This window comes from Rhyacophila brunnea, unplaced genomic scaffold, assembly GCF_057557595.1.
Source record: "Rhyacophila brunnea isolate RB1 unplaced genomic scaffold, BYU_Rbru_1.0 scaffold_1, whole genome shotgun sequence".
In the NCBI taxonomy this organism is placed as follows: Eukaryota; Metazoa; Arthropoda; class Insecta; order Trichoptera; family Rhyacophilidae; genus Rhyacophila; species Rhyacophila brunnea.
Window position 1 is genome coordinate 45,861,431 of NW_028232751.1, and position 21,624 is coordinate 45,883,054.

General features: G+C 34.3%; 1 protein-coding gene across 2 annotated transcripts in view; it reads left to right on the forward strand.

Moving 5' to 3' along the window:
* Nucleotides 1-21,624, forward strand: part of sxc (O-linked N-acetylglucosamine (GlcNAc) transferase sxc) — a 90,775-nt gene that overhangs the window by 55,383 nt on the left and 13,768 nt on the right. The window contains exon 1 of one of the 2 annotated variants that reach the window (XM_085945131.1): nt 2,900-3,181. The exons of the other annotated variant lie outside the window; for it this stretch is intronic. Within the exon in view, the coding sequence (XP_085801257.1) occupies nt 3,060-3,181 (122 nt within the window). The 5' untranslated portion in view covers nt 2,900-3,059. Of the gene's footprint in view, nt 1-2,899; nt 3,182-21,624 lie in introns of those variants that run through there. 2 annotated transcript variants of the gene reach the window in all.

Here is a 21,624-nt window from a genome sequence, read left to right on the forward strand (position 1 = left end):
AATACGATAAGGAAGGATCACTCATTGAACATTATGTTGTATTAATTATTGCTGGTTTTTCTGCGGACAGTAATGCAATGATATTATAGTCCATGAATATTGTGACTAGAGAGTAGAGGTTGTGATCGAGAATTCTCATTTCTCGAGAAATCATCAATGAGATTCTTAAGAAATCGCTAGGCTAAGCTGACAAAGGGATTTTTTGATTTCTCGGTTAAGGCTATACCTCAGTTGAGGCATGGTCTAAAAAGATAGTGGCTAGGCGATGCGTCGATTTCGGGTCGCGGGTGCAAATGACGCATACCGAAAGAAATATAATTTGTCATATAAATCCAACATGCGTCCATTTAATGTTCTGTTTATTGTTCTATTAGTAACAATAATATATTCATTGACATGTTTTCTTTTTAAAGTAAATGGGTAACGTTTTTAGTCATCTTTACACGATTTAGAATTAATACCCCCGTCGCCATCACGAAACAAATTTACGTATTCACACCTCGACGTTCGGTCTCTGAGTGCCAGCGAGTCCAAAATTTCGTCGCGCCTATAGTTGAAAATTATTTGCCGTTTCACTGAAGTATCGCCTTAAAAAAGCCCTCGATTTCTGATTCTGAAGGAAATTTTTTAAATTTCACAGTTCACATTGTCTTAGTCTTTCTTTAAAAAAAATGGCCGGAAGATCGGAATAACATATAATCTCAGCCAATTAGGTGCATGCTCTGCATCCAAACACAGTATATTGAAAAAACAACATGTCGATTTGGCCGACATGAGATACGAACCCGCGTATCTCAAAAACATACGATTAATAATAATTATTAACACTATCGATCGAGGGTACCTACTTGATGGAATTAGAATTCAAATACATACGTTTAGACTAGAACATGAAAAGATACCAGTAAATCGATAAAAATTCGAAGTACCTAAATACCGGTTTATCGGTAATTTATCGATAAATGTAAGAGTTAATTATTATGCTATCATACATAGACACAGCATACATAAATATATATTATTTATTTATTATGTACGTCTTGTATTAAACATTTTTAAATATATTATCTATTCTAATCTGAAAAGAAAATATGTTGTTTTGGCCGCCAACTTGCTATATAGTGGGCTTCTAATTACAAAATATTACGAGGCATTTCGAATTAGTATTCAGCACCATAAAAATTCATGCCGAAACTGAAAACCAATCAAATCAATCAGTAAATATAATTATTCTAATACCTCAAAAGGGTTGATTTCTTATTTGTTTCTGTTTATTACTAAGCTTTTATTTATAATATCGAATTGCGCTATAAAAATTCATCTTTTCAAAAGATCCAGTGTTTAACTTGGTGGTAATTCGTGATAATTTTAAAAATGGATTATCACGTCTTGGTATTCACCACATATAATTCATTTTTACCTCTACCATAGTATTAGCAATAATAATTATAACTCTACACAAAGTAATTCGTGATAATTTAAAAAATGGATTATCACTTGTGGTGAAAGAGATTTCGCATTTTATATATTAAAATTCATATCTTTATTTTTACAGTATAATTTAACACGTCATAAGTGTAATGTTTTCAAAGTTTATATTATGATAGTCGCGAAATTGAAAAGCTTGTCTACCGCGAACGTGCCTTTTCGGTCCTTTGTGTGGCGGTTCATAATATTTTCATTAAAATCAGCTGTTGGCGCAGAATACACTCGCCGCCCCAGGCCAGGCTGTAGGCAATAACCTAGATGCGCCGCTGATCATTATGTAAGGCGAAGATCGAGCAAACAGCAATACGCGGTGGTCCACAGCGCGGGGCGCGCGCAGCATCCTACCGGAGCGGGGTGGCGGGCGGAGCGTGGCAGCTCTGCGCCGCACCCTCCGCCAGTCAGTAGCCTAGCGTAGCGCCTCTCCTGTCGCACTCTCTTATCCCCAGCCGGACTAAACTATTCGCGTCCATCTACCTAAATCACACCGCTTGTCATACCGTTTGAATCGGAGCCCCAAACGCAAGCAAATCAAAAATGCATTCTCTCACCGGCCCAATCTCTTTGCAACGCTTTTTTACGTGATCGATATACGCACAAACGCGATGTTGTTGACGTTATCTAATCCCGTCATACAGAATAATAATTGTTTATTCGCCATGTAATCATCAATCGAGAATACCCTTCTTTCTTTTTTTAACATACAAAGTAACTTTGTGATTTTAGATTAATATAGTAATTTTAATGAGGGATCGTCGTCGTCTCCCGCAATCAGACGGACAATAGTGATAAACTGATAAACACGCACAAACCGACCTGTACTTGTATTTAAATGCACGCGTTTACGGCGCAAAATTCGATGCCAGACAATAAAAGCCTAATACTTGTACTGACTTTAAAACCTAGAGCTTGTATATTTTAACTAGAACCCTTAAACTATTCCGTTTGACGTTATTTTTTTAACAAAGTATTGTAAGAATATTCTAGTAAAATTAAAAATCTGAATTAGTTCACCGACTGACTGCCTCTGGAACTGTGATTTTATTTTATTCACAAATGTTTTGAGAGAGAGGCATCGCTTGCTCTTAAAATAAAATAAAAACATCAGTGTTGATAAAGCTGAATGATATCGACGTGCCCCATAAACACCGCGTCCATCTGACGATGAGTATGTTAATTTAAAAACTATATAAAAAAGACCGTCCGTCCGTAGGAGATTTTTTGTCTAAAAGAAACCGCATGAAGCCCTTCCCGCGCGCGTTCGCGTTTTGATTAATCGGTGTAAACACCAGCCAGCGGGAAGGCCGTAGCACGAAGATAGTTAGTCGAATATTATTTGTGTGCCAACATTCCGTCGGACGCGCGAAAGAGCGGACGTCCGCGTGGAGAGAATTTAATATCGGCGCGTTTTTCAAATTCGATTCGAGCGCCGCGGAAGAAGCCGCTCGCCAGTCGGCTGCCAAGAGCCGACGCAGCAAGAAGATCACCGTGCATGGACGGGCCGTCTATCAGTCGACCTTTGGTGGCGGGCCGCCGCACTCCGACCCGCTGAGCCGCCGCGACATGTCCGAATTATGGATTACCAATGCATCGTCGTGTACACGATCATTCACATACCGCCACCCAGGGCGCTCGCGCAGGCCCCGACCGATCACGCCTACGGCTGCGTCGACTGGATCAAGAACCAGATCAAAAGGTTCGACCTCCCTTCATTATCCTTGGGACCTCTCATCTCATCAACTTATTATTCGTTGACGCGATCTTCCTCGTAACCATGGTAACCGAACAGTGTAAAATCGAGTTTTATAATCCAAAAGGACGTAAGTCACAATCTGCATCTTTACAGGACAGCAATTTGTGATTGTATTTTATTGGTTTCATGATATAATTTTCACTAGCTACTAATCTAACAAATATAACTGTCGTCTTCGTCACTGAATAACCCTTGCTGACGCACGAAATATGAGATTCTGAACAATACCTTATTTTCGCCAAAATGACACAATGACTTATAGCTTCAAAACCAAATAGTGTTCCTCTAATTTCTGTCTGATATTGTAAGAATGTATGAATAAACTTACTTATCTCTTCATCATCACGTTTTCCATGCTCATGTGGCGACATCAAGTGTACTCCATAATATATTGTCTGCTATCCCAAGGTGTACAACAAGTAACCTGCCAATTGTAAGGACAATAGTGTTCAGCCAAATTTCCTTAAATATATACATTTTCCACTTAGGTGAGATGAATCTAATCGGACGTTTTTTATAATTTTCTAAAATAGATTACTGTAAACTGCTCACTGTTTTATAATAATATGTTAATGTTACGTATTTAAAAAATTCCAGATGACATACGTCCAAATGACTTAAAATCGAGTTAGGGGGTAAAGTACATTTTGACAAAAATTGATGATTTGTGGGGATCTTATTTAAAGTGTCTTATAAAGTTTCCCAATATTTCGTCAGCGAGACATATTCGTGATGAAGTTACAACTATTTTTGGTAGGGGAAAGTAGTGAAAAAAATATAGTGAAGTTAAACAAAATGGTGCTTTTTCAATTTGCTCTCCTGTAAAGTTACAAATTTTCATTTAGACCATTTTGGTTTAACGAGCCCAATATCTTAAAATAAATTAATTGAATTACCTTCATTCGTTACCTTTCTATTTTACTTAAAGTTTGTGTGTTAACCACATTATCGAGAATGCCAGGTGTACCATTGGTTTTGACAAGCTAAACTCTTCAAAACGGTTTATATGGTTTACATTGTCACATAAATTAGTATTATGTTAATTAAAGCCTACAGATTGATACGCACCTTCACGCATACAAATGTGTGTACAAACATATGTTGTGCGAAACTCAATGCGTTTGCACACCTCAATTAAATTGTATTTGTGCAGCTTTACGCGCATTAATCAAAATAACATTACAGGAAATCTACGCAACGTCCGACGGAAGAGTAGAAAAAATCACGCAAAGATGATCGCTTTTGTTTGTCAGTGCATTCACATATATTATGTTCTATCGTCAGCGGAATTTAAAAAAAAAACGGGTATTTGTTTGTAAACTATAATGTATAGATGTATGTTTGTCTATAAAGGCTTGAGACTTTTGTAGTTGTCTGTTGCCATGCATTCTTCCTTATCTTTCGTTACTCGACGTTTTGATCTCATTCCCAAGAGATGAGAAAGCCCGAAACTTAGAAAGAAAGAAAAGGTTGTTTAATTAGTATTGTTACAAAAATCTAAACGCGGTAACGTGTAAGTAAATTATCATTATTAGACTTTCTGGTTTCATTAATAACCGGTGTGACACGGTCATTAATAAAATTCTTTTGTCAAATATTTTACACCAATGATTGATGACGTCTCATAGATTCTGTCTCTTTATTGGTCTGTGTAACGTTCTTTCCTTTGTGTTTTCTATTTTCCTCTGGTTATTTTCTTGTTCCGTCGTATTTTTTCCTTTATTATTTCTCCCCCAGCGTTCCTTTCGATTGTTTCATATTATCATTGCATATTATTTTCAAAGTTGTTTTTTTGCCAAAACATTTTACTAAATAAGTAATCACGGTATATTGCAGACTTTCTTTTATAGCAAAATGAAATTGTGTATATTCTGAAGTTTTTTTCGCTATGTTATGCAATATTCTTGCGAAATAAAATTCATGGTATAATAATAATATGAATGTTACAAAGAAATCTTATATATTTTTGTCTTCTCAATATTTATGTATATAAATCTTTTTATTTTTTTTAATTGACCGACATTATATTATATAGGGTTTTTTGTCCAGCCATGACTACTGATATTTTATATTTGAGAAATAGTCACTTTTTACATGGTTTCCTAAAAAATCTTGTAAGATTATAACAAATTGTATGATTTAAAAGCTATTTTTCCAATTTTCGTTAATATTCATTTCATACATTATGGCGATCTACTGATAGTTTTTTTACGTATCAACTATTATTTTTAATTTCATCTGGTAACCTTACTCCGGATCCACTGCTGGACAAAGACCTCACCCAATTGGCTCCACTATTATCGGGTCCTCAGACTTTTTAGTCAAATACTTCAGCTAATCTTAATTATTTCATCTTTCAAGTGAGCTCTCGGTTGCCTATTATGTATGTTAACATCTCCAGCGATAGTCTGTTCTTCACAATCGAATATGATTGCATAGATTATAAAAGCTATAATCTCACTCATATTATAAATGACTTGAATATAATAATACTTAAGTAAAATATTGTTAGCACTAAAAAATAAATCATTCACATCAATATTATTACCATCGCGGAAATGGTAATAAGAAATTAAATCTATTTTGAATTTAATCCACCAAACATCTGTATGTGGCATACCATAATATGCAAGAAGCTTCGTTGCTTAGTTTACCGGAGGGCACAAATCGTACATTTGCGTCGGCGGACGTTTAGGGATCTTTTCGCCAGCCAAAGATATGCTCAAGAAAAGGCAATTTTTTGTTGAAGCGAAAACGACATATTATTATGTATATCCCCACTAGGCATTGCTTCGTTTTCGGGGATTACGGAATTAGTATTTTTTTCAATCTCCGGATTAGACGAGCCTAAATTACCTTACGAAACATCAACAAAAAGTTGTGGTCTGCCACCGACATATAATATTAATGATAAACATACTTACTAACAAGAAATATTCTAGAAATTTCACATTAAATTTAGTAATTCTTTCTTGATTGATGATTTTAATTCATAACTATGCATATTTTTTACGATCCTGTAATACCTTTAAATTTGGAAGGATAATCATTATTATCGTAGTACGTAGGTATGATATTTCAGAATATTTTCAGGTTGTGAAGGTTGTATTAACAGATTTTTTATGAGAAACGGATATTACCCACTTGCTCAACTTATTAAGTCCATATTACTATGAATTATGACTTCTAACACACATTGAAAAATAATATGTGTATTTTCCAGACCTAGTATTTGTTTCTGCGTAGCTATTCTATACACGAGGCGGCTATCGATGGTAGTTTATTATATTTAACTGTCAAAAAGCAGCCCCTCTACTGGTTGTGCGACTTTTTGAGCGAGATACACAGTTTTGACGGTTTACTTATTGTAACAATTATATTACATCAATACATAAATATGATATATTGATAATATTTATCAATTTATCTGTCGATAGCTGCCTTGTATATAGAATAGACCCATTGGTGCTCTTGACATTATAATATTGGGGTTTCATAATATACATTCAATTAACCATTATATTTTCATACAAAAAACAAAAGTCAAAATCCCACGATTCTAATATTTTGAATCCCGAATATTTCTTACAATGAAATTGGACGGAATTCATTCACCATTGCCATTACAACCCAATGCGGGTCTAACCCACCTCCAGCAAACGTCTCCACTCCCTCCGTCTGCGGCAAGTTCCCTCCAACGCCTTAGCCTCAGGGATCGTGTGTCTCTTTCTACACAGTCCAACCACTGCAAACTATTTCTCCCGACCTTCCTTATCCCGTCTGGTAAATTGAATATAAGGCTTTTGAATGGTTGAGTACGTTCCATAACTCTTTCTCAATATCTTTCTTTCAAAGCAGTGCCGCAAAGTGTCACAAAAAGATTGGTGATCGATTCGAATACTAAAGACATTCTACTGTCAGAAGAAGATGATGATTGTGCCTGTATTTATTGTAATGAGATGTATACAAGATCTAAACCTGCAGAAACTTGGCTAAGATGCATGAAATGTGGAAAATGGGATCATGCTGATTGTGCTGGTTTAGATATAAAAGTAAAAATATTTTTCGGCGAAGTTTGTTCTTCGTAAAACATGTCATTTTTATTTGAAATTATGATTTTCTATTTTTGATAAATATTTATGTTGTATGCCATTTTGTAGACCCTGGTGTTACCCTTCCTGAGGGGTAAAATGGGTTTTAGCTATTCATTTTTATTTCTTTTTTTTACTATCACTTATTTAACATTTTGTTAGTATAAATATGCCTATATATATTTAAAAAATCGTGTTACATTACAGCAGTGCTTCGCAACCGGTGTGCCGTGGCACACTGGTGTGCCGCGATGCAATAGCCAAATTTGCGTACATGGCTAGTAATATATTTGAGCACCTGCATGAACTTAATAAAACAATGCAAGGTCAGAATGAAAATATCTTGACGTTCTCTGATAAATTAAAAGAATTCAAAAATAAACTTGAACTTCGGCAGAAGAAGTTAAGACAAGGATCTCTACAAATGGTCCATAGGAACTACCAGACCACCATTGAAAACAAGCAATCAATTTTGGATCCGTCTCAAAAACATTTAACTTTGCTGGAAAATAAATTTCATCAGTACTTTCATACAATCAATACGACTGGAGACGAAACCCTTTTGCAACCAATGCCGAAAATTCTATTCTATTTCCTATAAATTCGAGAAGAATTTGTTGAATTGATAAATGACGGGACGCTGAAACTGAACTTCGCCGATATTCCATTGGCTGTTTTCTGGATTTCGGTTAATAAAAAATATCCTCGGATTTCAGACAAGGCTATCGCAGTTAAGTTCCCATTGTAGAGTCAAAAAACGTCGCCTGCGGCGCTATTTTACTACGTTAATATTGATATTTTAAAACATCTGATTGTAGGATACAATTATTATTATTGTGTCAAATACTCGACAAATAATTATTCCTAGCCCGACAAGTAACTATAATTATATTAATATAATATAACCATACGAAAAATCGGTAAACATAAAATCAATACCATTAATTTTACCTCGAACACTATTTGAAAAACGCTATTTTAGAGTATCACGCTGTCTTTAACCTAAGCGATAGGTAGGGGGTCTCGCCAAAAATATCAGGATGTGGGGTCCATGTTTTGGTGTATTAACTGTTTTACGTGTGGTGGGAAGACCTTTGGTGTGCCGTGGGTAGGAAAAGGTTGCGGAGCACTGCTTTACAGTCAAATTACATGTTTTGATATTCTTTTTCTCAATAAACAAAACCCCATGCCATTTTGTACACCCTTCCCCTACAAGTACGTATCTGTTTGTGCTGTACATAGGTCCTTTTGATGTTAGTTGCGGTTACATGTAAATTGTGCGTAAAACATTTCACCGTGGCACAGTTCGCCGTGAGCTTTCTTATCGGAAAGAGATGACCGTACTATTTATACTCCCGGTCTCCAATTTTATTAGATTCAATGGGAACATTAATTCAATTTTTATAGCTAACTTGGCAAAATTCATTAATTCGAGAGTGAAAACCTAACCTAGAAAAAAATCATATCGGCTGTTTTCAAAATTTGTTTGCTGCTTGCTGGCTTCCTGTAAAGTGTAAACCGACAGAACTGTGTTTTATTTAGACATGCATTTTATCTCAGTACTATACGACGGTCTTTAATCTACGACCAGATTATATTTCCGATACAACATTTCGCGGTGAAGTGTGATACGGCGAATTGCATACGTACAAGTTTCCGGACACCGTTTCTTGCAGGGATTTTGTTACACGATATATTTATATATTTGAGTAAAATTTTATACTCAATTTGTGATTTAATAATTGTGTGACTGGCTTGAACTGTTTAGAGGCTCATTTTTAAATCTTATGATGAATCGATAGCATCAAAGAAAATCGCCGCTGTTTCAAAGATTGTCACTGCTGTCATATCTTCAATTTCATACATTTAGGCTCCATCTGTGTAGAAGGTTTTTACAACATCTTTGGTGTGCACTTAATATTAGTTGTAGTTGAGAGAAGTCTTGATATGAAGTGTATCTGTAAAACGTAATAAGATTTGTTTACCAGTACAGTTCTTCTTCTAACTTCTAGGCTGATGTCGTTTTCAGAAGTGATGCGTGAGAAATGAATTCCCGAGATTGCAAATCATAATTTCCGCCCAATTAGAATTGTGTTTGGAAATACGCCGGTGTATAAATAATACCGGATACGACGAGCATTTTTTGCTAAATATAAACCGAGAAACTCAATGCGCAAACAAGATCTTACCCTTTTGGTCAGAACGAAATCAGCCAGTCATAAAGTCCGTGTCCGGAAATTTGTACATATGCAGTTGGCCGTAACACTATCAATCGAGATCTACTGTATCGGAAATATTTGACCGTATAGAATTGAGATCAAAAATATGTAACAAAAAAACACCGGAATACGAGGAAAATACATAAAAAGGAGTTTGTAAGTTATAAGAAATTTTTGAATATTTATACAAAATTCTGGTAGGTAGCTGCTCGTATATCAAGGCAACGTTATTATTACAGAAATTTGATACAAATCAGTATTATTTACGCGCTATTTTTTATCTCAGTGCTATACTGTCATCTTTTTCCGATAAGATAGCTTACGATGAACTGTGATGCGGTGAATTCTAATAGTAGTAAACTATATAGTAGTAAAGTAGTTATAAAAGTAGTATAATAGTAAAATATACATGTTTTACTCATAAACTTGGCGTACAAATTGAAATGTATTTGTTAATAATAAATGCAACACAGAGATTATATTCAATTTCACAACATTTAGCGACTGAGAGCTTCATATAAGGGGGAAAAAAGATTTTTGTAAAACGCAAATCAGTAGATTTCCGAAATGTTTATATAACATTTTTAATAATCTCTAAAAAAATCTTATTTCTAAATTAATGGCGTTGGATTTATTTTTATATTTAAAAGACATCTGAAAAATATGTCCGTTTGGTCAAAACTATAAAAAATAACTATAAATATTTGCAAGTATATGCCACAGCACTACATTTTTGAACAAATTAAAAATATGATGTGATTATACCACTACGTAAATAATAACGCATTTTGTTGCGAATTCGTGACGTTTTCACAAATGAGTGTTGGACTTAATGTCGTTTTGTTTAAGACCTTTTTGTGACGCAGAAAAAAATATGCTTTTCAACATTATAAAGGTTTTGAAATCAAAATCTGCTTCAAGGTTAAAAATGTAAATAAGCCCTTTTGAAATATCAATACTCAAGTAATCGCACAGTTTTAACACAACAAACGTCCATTGAAACCAAAATAAAAATCTTTTTAATGTTATTAGATATTTTCGTGAACAGTTAAGTAAATATGTTTTTAGAATTTTCATCTATTTACATGCCGTATGTTTTTTTGTACGCCATTTCAACATAAATATTGAAGAAATATCGACGTTAATCGTTTGTTAATACCTACATATTTCTTCTTCTTTCACCCTGTGAACCCCCAGCGTTGAGGCATAAGGAAATCATAAGTTCCCGCCTTTTTCCCTCGGTCCATCGCCAACTCTTGCGCCTTCCGCCATGCCAGATTTACAGCGCGTATATCGCTTTTGTATCACAGCTGCATTGTAAGGGAGGGTCGGCCACGTACTATATCATATGTTTATAAATATTATTTTTTTTATTCGCTTATAAATTCGATAGCTATTACATAAATTAGTGCGATATGCCGGGACTACCAACGCTAAAAGTATTCCTCCGCGAAAATTCTTCCGTCAGACGTATTAAAGTGCGGCCACACCGAAAACAAGTCGCGCGACAACTCGTTAAATTTTACGATAAGCATGATAATTATTGTAAAATTTCTTAAGCAATTATGATAATTATCGTAAAATTTAACGAGTTGTCGCGCGATTTGTTGCCGGTGTGGCCCCGGCATTACATCCAGCACAGAGGCATGACGTTAATCCTGTACTATACAATATGTTCGCGATGTTAATTATAATTGAGTTTTATAAAAGCAAATAATTACAAGATAAAAAGAACTGTTTATATACAACGTTTTAAAATTTTCTGTTGAATTATTATGCTCAATATGCTCAAACTTGTACTTGATATGAAGTAAATAAAGAACAAACAAATATAGAATACTGAAATGTCATTTTGATTTCAATAGTAACGCACGTATGTATTAATAATTTAGTTGCTAGGACCACCCCCTTTGCAACCAATAATAGTCTTTTACTTTCCATACAAAACAGAATTAACTTAAAATGAATTCAATTATGCTTATTAAAGATGGTTAAAAGTATTAAAAGAATGCATTGGCATCGTGTTCTGATATATTCTAAAAGTTTCAAATGTCGAGCTCTAGTCGGGAAGTTAGTCAAAAATTCATTGCAAGATTTGTACTGGACAAACAACCACCGGACAAACAAGAATACGAGCTAATAAAAACGTTGTAAAATACCACTGTCCTTGTTATTTCATGTAAAATCAAATTTTCATGTCATTACATAATTACTATGCACAGTGGTGACTTTGCATGTAAACCCAATTTTGTAAATTCATTTTTGAATATTATCTCGGGATGTTGTATTTAATCTGTCGGTTGTAGGTACCTACATGTAGACAAGAATATTTTATGATTACTTTGTACATGTATCTAAGTATGTCATCTTCGTATTTTTATGGACAGTGGCGTTTTTGCTTTTAAACTCATTTATGGTATTTAACAAAATTACGAAAACATCATTTAAAAATTCTATGCTTGCACACAAAAAGAAAAAAATCTTAATAAACTATTTTTGTCCTTTAAACACTTAAATACAGTTTGCATATAGTCCGGGGAATTACGGATCATTTCGCGACTAATGGATAGTTTGTATTACTTTTACCCGTTATACTAGATCCGGTTATAGTTAGATGTTTTTGACTATTATAATCATATGGCGATGGTAATATTTGGTTTATAAAGAAAAAGACATTAGAAAATAAAATCACAGATCTAAATTTGACTGCATTTCAATAATAGATTATGCTATACTTTTGCGAATCTAATATAAATTTATTGTATAGGTACCTACGTATTATTTACTTCTTAATCTATATATGATTTACCAGAGCCAATCGTGGTACAAACTCGGTCATTCACTTTGACGCCAAATTATATATTATAAAATACAAAAATCTTATTAAATTATTTATTTTGAATCAAATATATATATGCATTTTGATATTGACATTTTACAAAATAGAACCACCAACCACCAAGTTATAGCGCCAAACTGAATGGCCAGACTTGTAAAAAGATTGTCTCTGAATTGTTAATTCAAAAGTTTCTCGAGGGAGTGTGGTGGATCTATACATTTGGCTGTTTGGATACTAGCATTATTTATTTAATTTAAACGTATTGCCACACAAGTTATTTTTTGTATTTATTTACAGTTTTTGATATTATATACATGCATATCGCTGTTTATATAATAATTATCATTGTTACTACCCAATTAAAAGGTATTTTAAAGGTTCGGTTCCAGTAGATAAATCGCATAGAGTTCGGTTCCGTCAAATCAAATTCTTCATTCCATGTCGAGCTCTGGTGCTATCCAAAGCAATGCAATAACAGGGGAAAAAAACCTGTAGCGTATTCTAACTTACTTAACTCTTAAAGCAATAAAAAAGTGATACATATGATATGTCGTATTCAGTCACTTAATTATCCCGGGAAGTTAACTTTACTGTCAGACGTGATATTTTTTTTAGCCCGACCGCCCATGACTGCTGTCAAATGTCATTGAGTAACACAGTTTACACATCTTACTTAATTCCAAATGTATGCCATTAAAAGACTCGAACCTGCATCCATCAGATTCCGATCAATGTGCATTACCAACTAAACAATCTCCACTTACTAATAAGCCGAAAATTACCAACAACATTCATATCAGTGATAATATAAGTATATATACTTATATATATATAAATATATATCAGTTATCACATTCCGTCAGTTTTGCCGAGCGTCTATTGTGACTTTTTTTGACTGCGTCAGGATCAATCAGCGATGCCAAATTAGCGTTTTTCTTGCCAGATATAGACTTTATTGAACAGCCATCTAGCTCGCAAGATTCACACCTATCGTATGGCGTTAAAATTAACGTTTTCGACTCCGCACACAATAGGTTTGCTTGAAAATAAACATGGAAGCATTTTGCACTGTCTATTTTTACCGATAAAATAGATTTGATACAATATATTATCGTAAATCATGACCAAATTTCGGAACTTTTATTTCGTTAATCAGTTTTTAATTAAAAAAATATTCTCGTGAAAAATTGTTTTTTATATTTTTTAAACTATTTTTTTTATTCAACGAATAATTCACAAGGTTTAAAAGAATGTAACATTCTTTTCATTAAACATTCATAATTTGAAAATACATCTGAGAAATATATAACCTTTTTGAAAAAAATACGACACCCAGCACTCTCGGGAATCGCGCCTACGTGCACTGACCACTGTTCTATAGGTGTCTTATCTAATTGCGACGAATTTTAACTTATGGTTCTTACAATACTCTATTTCTATTGGTTATAATATTTCTCAGAAGTATTTTTAAATTATGTAGTTGTTTATTATTCTATGTGTTTTTTTGAACTAGTAAGTTCTAGACATTTTGTTAATTTTGAGAAAATCTAGTATTTTTCTGTCATTTAGCATATTTTCTTTTCCCCCTCCTGGCATATTTTGATAAATTACGGTTGGCAATTATAAATTTAAACGTAGGTGCTTGCACATATTCGCATTTTTGTTTAAATAAACTGAATAAATAAAGATTATTTTTAAAAACAAGCATACACTTCGTTATCTGATTAATTGAATCAATAACAATTGTAACATTTTATCTATTTTATATGATCTTTATGGTCTTATCAATGAGTAATGTTTGAGGCACAGAAAGGAATACACTATACACTGTATCTGGCATGTTCAACTTCAAGTAGGCTGTGATATACTATCCAGTATCAAAACTGACAGTGATCTATCACACTCTACTATTGCCATTCTTCAACTTTAACAAACATATTATATTTGACTGACACAAAAGTATTACAAATTAAATAACTTGGCTTTCACGGCCACTAAGAAATACTCCATTTATCTGTCGGGCACTCGTCATCAAGCTAAGCTATTCTCCTAATGCACAAAGAGCCTACTGCGCCTCAGTCTCAGTATAAAGAGCTAGGATTCACATATTTTAATATAATAATTATTGACTTAAGAATACGTAGTATTTTTTTAAAATAAGCCATTTCTATCGACATTTCCCAGTGGTTAAGCTACAACATACGGCCGTAGCCATAAATTGACAAGCGATAAATTAAGTAGGGAGTAAGATCATGTTAACGCGCGTGTTTGAACATGTACCTAACCGAAAAAAACATTTTTTTCAATAATTATTATAAAACAATCATTATTCGTAGGATGTTTATCACATTTGAATGGTCAAAGTCATTGCTTGTAATCAGTATCTTTAGAATCATCTTTAAATTTGTTAATCGTGCCGATTTTTGAAGAATAAAATGCCTAATTCTTGTCAAATTTTGGATCACAGAGACTATAAAATATATTGTTTATCGTAAATATTTCACTATATAACGTTAACATTAATTTTCCTAATGGTTTTATAAATGCGTTTAAAAATTAATAAACCTAAAAAATCTTAACACCACTGCACATGGATGTACTGAAATATGACTGTATTCTAAAACATTAGATCGAGAGATTTAAACTATAAAAGAATACTATTTAATGTACCTACTTAATCAAAATACTCTACGCAGTCATCAAATGTTTAATATAAAAATAAAGGATAATAAGGCTTCAAAATTATGTAAATAGATTATCTACAACGTTTAAAAAGCGTCCAGCATTATGCTCTGAAAATACCATAAAACCTCCATTTCGACATACGTGGCGCACGTGGGCCGTTAAACCCTGCGGAAACTAAGTCATAAAAGATAATAGTCAAAAAAATATGTACTTAATTGTGTAATAATGTGTAATTTTTTTTTAGATATTTTATAGATTGAAGAATATTTTTTTTCGATTATGGTTTAGTTAGGCAGGGCTTTGTGGATTAAAAAACTAACCAACACCATTTGTAATATGTATTTTTCAACGAAAACAAATAAGTGAATGAAAAAGTGTGCACCATTTTTGTCAGATCGCCCATAGCATACTTAAACTATTATGGTTTAGTTTAGTCAGGGTTTAATTGATTTATAAAAACTAACCAGCACTATCTGCAATCTGTAGTCTAGTTCAATGAAAACAATACGTATGACTGAAAATATCCAGTGTGCAATATTTATATCGGAACTTAACAGCCTACCTCCACTCTTCGCCTCTGCACGGCAGATATGTCACGCGCTATTTCTCATGGTTAATTTAAAAAGAATTTTCACATAAGCTGATTAAGAACACAAAAAATCAAAATCTCAATGAAATTATATTTGAGTATAAGTGTTATTTTTAACTGAATTTACACGATTTTTCCATGGCTCAATTGAAATCGCAACTATAGTGCGATCGACGCGTTGGACATGCCTGCGATTGCTGATAATGTGATAACTGATAATAATCTAAAACTAAATAGTTTTTAAATCACAGTATCTCATCAAAATTCAATTAATACCTACTCGGAAAATCAGCAGCAATAATTGAAAAAATACATAATATTATATTTCTTATTATGTATCAATCGATATTCTTACTTGAAGGCTGCAGCTAATAACCATTAATGGAGAACGGCTTTCCCGAATAATCGCAAAATATTTCTCGCATGGCGTATCCCAAATAGAACCAAGAAAACATCCGCACTGGTAGATTAATCAGTTACGTAATGCAGTTTATCTATACCAGTGGTTGGCAAACTATCGATCGCGCAGGATATAGGATCCCACAAACAATGCGTGTCCGGAAACTTGTAGATACGTATGCAGTTCGCCGTATTACACGTCTTCACCGTGAAGTATTGTATCGGAAATATATGGCCTTATATTAAAGACCGTCCAACCTCTTTGGGTCGTATAGTCATCATCAGCTACAGCTCCCTCCACCTGCCCCTATCCAGTGTGGCCGCTTGCCAATTCGACCCCCAAAATACGGCAGTCACTGGCAGCCCAACCAGCGAATCTTTGGCCTGCCTCTTCTTCTACGCCCTATTGGATAGCTGGACATCACTCTCTTTGCCGGTTCATTGCTATTCATACAGTGTTCATGACCCAGCCATCGCAGTCTCCCAATCTGAATTGATTGAACTGCGCTGCAATCTTCGTACGTCCTGTAGAGCTCAGCATTATATCTTCTCCAATTAGTGCCGTCCCTGATCAGTCCATGTATACGGCGGAGAATTTTTCTTTCAAAAATGTTCAGGGCTCGTTCATTTCGCAGAGTTAATGTCCAGGTTTCCGATGCGTAGGTGAGCACTGGCTTTACAAGTGTTTTGCTAAGAGTGCTTTTAGTTCGGCGAGATAGTATGCGGGACTTAAAATGTCTAAACAGGTCAAAGTAGCATTTATTCGCAGACATGATTCTCTTGTTGATATCTTCTGTAATATCATTATGTCGAGTTACAAGAGAACCAAGGTATATGAAACTGTAGGGTCGTGTAGTACTAACAAAAACTTCATGTCTAATAAAACACGGTTCTTGTCGGTTTACACTTTACAGGAAGCCAGTAGCAAACAAATTTTGAAAATAGCCGATATACTGGATTATTTGTTAGGTTAGGTTAGCTTAGGTTTTCATTCTTGAATTCAAGAATTTTGCCAAAATCAGTTATCAAAATTGAATTAATGCTCATATTGAATCAAATAAAATTGGAGACCGTATAGTATACGATAGAAAGCTCACACGGTGAAATGTTTTACGTACAATTTACACGTAACCGTAAAATGTATTATTTTCTGTCAGACGCACTACGCCATACCGCTTTATGATAATAAAATTTGTAATTGGTAATCATCCATGTATGACGTCACGCCCTACGCGGGTGTAGGTGTCTAATCTGATGATTTGTAACGAAGGAGTTATGGAAAATTGTATTAAATTTGACAAAAGGAACCAAATGAAATATAAACTCGTTTTCAACAGAGTATACAATGTTACGTGAATACATAATAACTTTTAGCGAATGGGGTTGTTAAAAATGTGACGCAGTTTATGTAGCCCACCTAAAAAAGACGTATCTATATTGAATAAAAAATTCCGATAATCGTCTGACGTCATTTACGATATTTTAAATCACCTTATTGTATAACGACTCATAAAATCTTACACGTGTATTTAAAATTTAACAAACATTTACAAATTCCACCCATATTGTTATTGTTACGCGGCATATTAAATTCATTATCTACAATGTTGGCTTAATACAATATAATCATAAAATTGTACGTAACGTGCCACAGTTCGCCGTGAGCTTGCTATCGGAAAGAGATATGACTATGTGTATAGTATACTATACATTGTACTAGATTCAATATGAACATTAATTCAATTTTCATAGCTGATTTTGGCAAAATTCAATAATTCATGAATGAAAACCTAACCTAACCTAACCAATAATCCAGTATATCGGCTATTTTCAAAAATTATTTGCTGCTGGCTTCCTGCAAAGTGTAAACCGACAAGAACTGTGTTTTATTTAGACATGAATTTTATGTCAGTACTATACGACCCAAAGAGGCTGGACGGTCTTTAATATACGGCCATAATATATTTCCGATATAACATTTCACGGCGAAATGTGATACGGCGAACTGCATACGTACAAATTTCCGGACACGGTAAATAGATTATTCGCTTCATAACTTTGCAACTCCGGCTCTAGAATGAAAATGATGTATTATTCTAAAAATATTGTTTTACGTATTAGGTATATTATCTATGTATTTACTTATTACTACATCATTTATTTTGATCTAATTTTATGCGATATAGTCAGGCAAAGAGGCGTATCAGTGTGGAAAAACAAAATAAATCTCACGGTGAACTGTGTGACGGTGAAATGTTTTACGTACAATTTACATGTAACCAAGTTATAACACTATACAGTTACCTACGTATTTCTTTTTTTACAAAGGTTACCCACCAGTCCTGATTTACGAAAAACAGAACAGGGTCGGCAAAATTGATTGTCCGGGATAAAGGGGTAACCCGTTTCAATATTTGAACCTTAACAAATAGGCCTAAGTCAACAAATAAAAATTTACGACCGCGTAACAAACATGGCGATAAAATAAATTCTATCTCAGGCTTTATCTCTTTATCACATAAAATAATCAATCTTACGCATTCTTTTAAATTGCCTATTAGTGTCGGCATAGTTTTTCGCAACACATATCACCTCGTCGTCTTTTTAGTAATGTTAATTCAAAATTGTCATTAAAATGTAATAAAATAATACTCGTATAATACTAAGTTTGTGATTGGATAGTATTGAGTGTGAGATCAAGTACATATACTTGACAGACATATCAGATGATACATTGGACAGATATGTATACAACCATAAAAGCCTATGTTTTGTAAGTCATTCGGGGCCGACATACGAACCGGAAGCAACCACAAAACAAGGCAATTTGTGGCTTTCTATGGTCGAATGTAACTGACCTGCAACTGACTAGTGTGTACACTCGATAGCGGTATCCGAATGTTTGTGGTTGCGTGCGGTCATGTTGACCGCTCTTTATAATTATCATTTATTTATTACAATATTTTATTGTACCTACTTACATAATATACACCTAACAATAAACTGTTGTTTGCACTCAGAAATTGATTGTAAATGGTATTGTTTCTGGCGGACACAAGTGTTGCCATCTTTTTGTCAGCGAATTTATAGTACGTGGTCTAATAATTTATTGTATTTTTTTTGCTTCTCATCAAAAAAATAACGGAGAATATGAGAAATTCCGAGACGCCTTTTTATTTAGGTACATCTTCCGACCAAAAACGCTTTCCGACGAATTCAAGAAATTTCTTTTTAAACCAAAGTCAAGATTTTTTTTTTACGTTTTTCGAACATTTTTCCGAAGTTTTCCGAATTTTCTTATACATATCGCGAAATTATAGTACTTTGAACCAATTTATAGTACGTAAATATCTCAATTTGAGTACATTTTGAGTATTTTTTTCGATATTCAAAATTATAGTATTTTGGGTGTACTATACATGTCATATATCGTACAAAATAATATAACTATAGTACGGTTGGCAACACTGGCGGACACGAAAACGCCCAGCATTATTGGGAATTTTTATAACTATGTTTTTGCTCCTACGCACAGCATAATATTATGAAGGTGGAGATTATATTAATATTTTTACAAAGGATGGCAGTTGGCCATTTGCACAACCCGCTTAAAACCGCCTTACAAAGAATTTTTCATGGTTTTTGCAAAGCGGTTTCAGAGACATTAATTGCCAAATTCAAATCAGTAACAGATTGTTTTCAATAAGGCATTATTCTCAACCGGCACATTTTTTTAAATTAACATTAAGTAGAGTAATTTATCTATAAAGGCATAAAAAACGCCCATTTTAAGCTTTGCACTAGATCAAACACACATTGAAAATCATAATATCGCCTCATTGCTAATGAGACATCGTAAGTCCGATATTATGGAAAAATTAGGTTTGTTCGATAAAATTTAAAGAAAAAACATTTTAAATCATATCAAAACCACGATTTTCTGACTAGTATGCTGTCCATATATCGACAGATTTTAAAAACTCATAGGTGTCGTGATTTCAATCATGGAATTAAAACTAGGTATTTCGCAACCAGTGTTTCGTCGATTCGACAGATTCATCGATTAGAGTGTTTAAAATATTATTTTATTACGTTTTTTCCTTCCCTGAAAATTTTTCTCAAATTGACATACGAGGTTTTATAATAAGGTGACGATATGCATTATTTTAATTGAACCGTGCTCTCGGCGAAAACTAAAAAAACAGTCCCCATACAATGTAAAAGCGAGGCACGATTTTTAAAACTCTTTAATTGAATTTTCTAATAGGTACCTACTGGCTTAAATAGTCCGCCGCGCCTCTATTCTTCAATTCGAAGTGCTCAGTTCTTTCGAATAAAATTTCGTAACAAGATTACGCTAATGTCGGTTAACTCTATTAATTTTCATTGGTACTTATCTGGTGACATAATTGAAACTGTCAATGACAGTGGAAAACTTGAAAAAAATATCGGAAACTAATTTGAAGCGCTCAACGATTTTCCCGACTGCCTCTTGACATTGATAATTACTTAATTAATTGTGTTCCACCCACGAATGATTAAACCAGTGACGAACAGCTCGCGACACAGAAAATTACAATATTTTCTTAATTATTATTATAGATTTTTACACCAATATAGGAGAATATATTGTAATCAACTCATTTGTATCCACAGTCCGCAAGGGGGGGGGTGGGATTGACAGGGCTCTAGCCTGGGGGCCCCGTGTGGCGCGACTACCTTACAAATGAGATAAACACACGACACAAATTTTCTCTAATTGTGAAAAGTTCACCTGCGGCGCTATTTTACTTGAAGACTATTAACATTTCATAATTTATGTGTTTGGCGTGATACAAATTTTGATTATTGTATGTCGGTATTCGACAACTTTATAATTCTATAATATAAAAAATACACTGAATAGGTACCCTTAATTTTACCTGGAATACCATTTGCAAAAAGTTTCTGTAGAGCGTCACACTGCTTTTAACCCTAGCGATAGGTAGGGGGGCCGACAAAGATCTTGGCCTGGGGGCCCGCTTCGGGATGTGGGGCCATGCCGTCGGTACAATGTAGATTCTCCAAGCCCATTCGATCACCAATAATAGTGTAAATCTGACTATGTCAGGCCCATTGAAGAACTTATTGTAGCGACGTCGCCAGATGCCATCGACGCGGATGGGTTCTTTCGCGAAATTCTCCTCTCAAACACCCATAGCTTCTGAGAATCATTGACAGTGTTAATCGGTGGCGGGCTTAGCGACATTATAAACGTGACGCACCGGGTGATTTTGGGACCCCACACACCCTCTAACCAAAATTTGTTATTATTAAGGATGGCGGCAATGACACATAGGCGGCTCTCGTGGTGCAGTGTGTGAGGCGCTGGCTTTCCACCCGAGAGTTATGGGTTCGATTCCCGATCATGACAAAAACATTTATGTGTTTTTCTCAAAGCCTGGGTTTTTGTGATTGTTCAAAATTACTAACGACCACCTTGTACGAAAAAGCAAGGACATCGTTATTAAGAATTCAAAAAAAAAAAATGCATAGAATGTATTTGTGGATTATTGTCGGTGTTT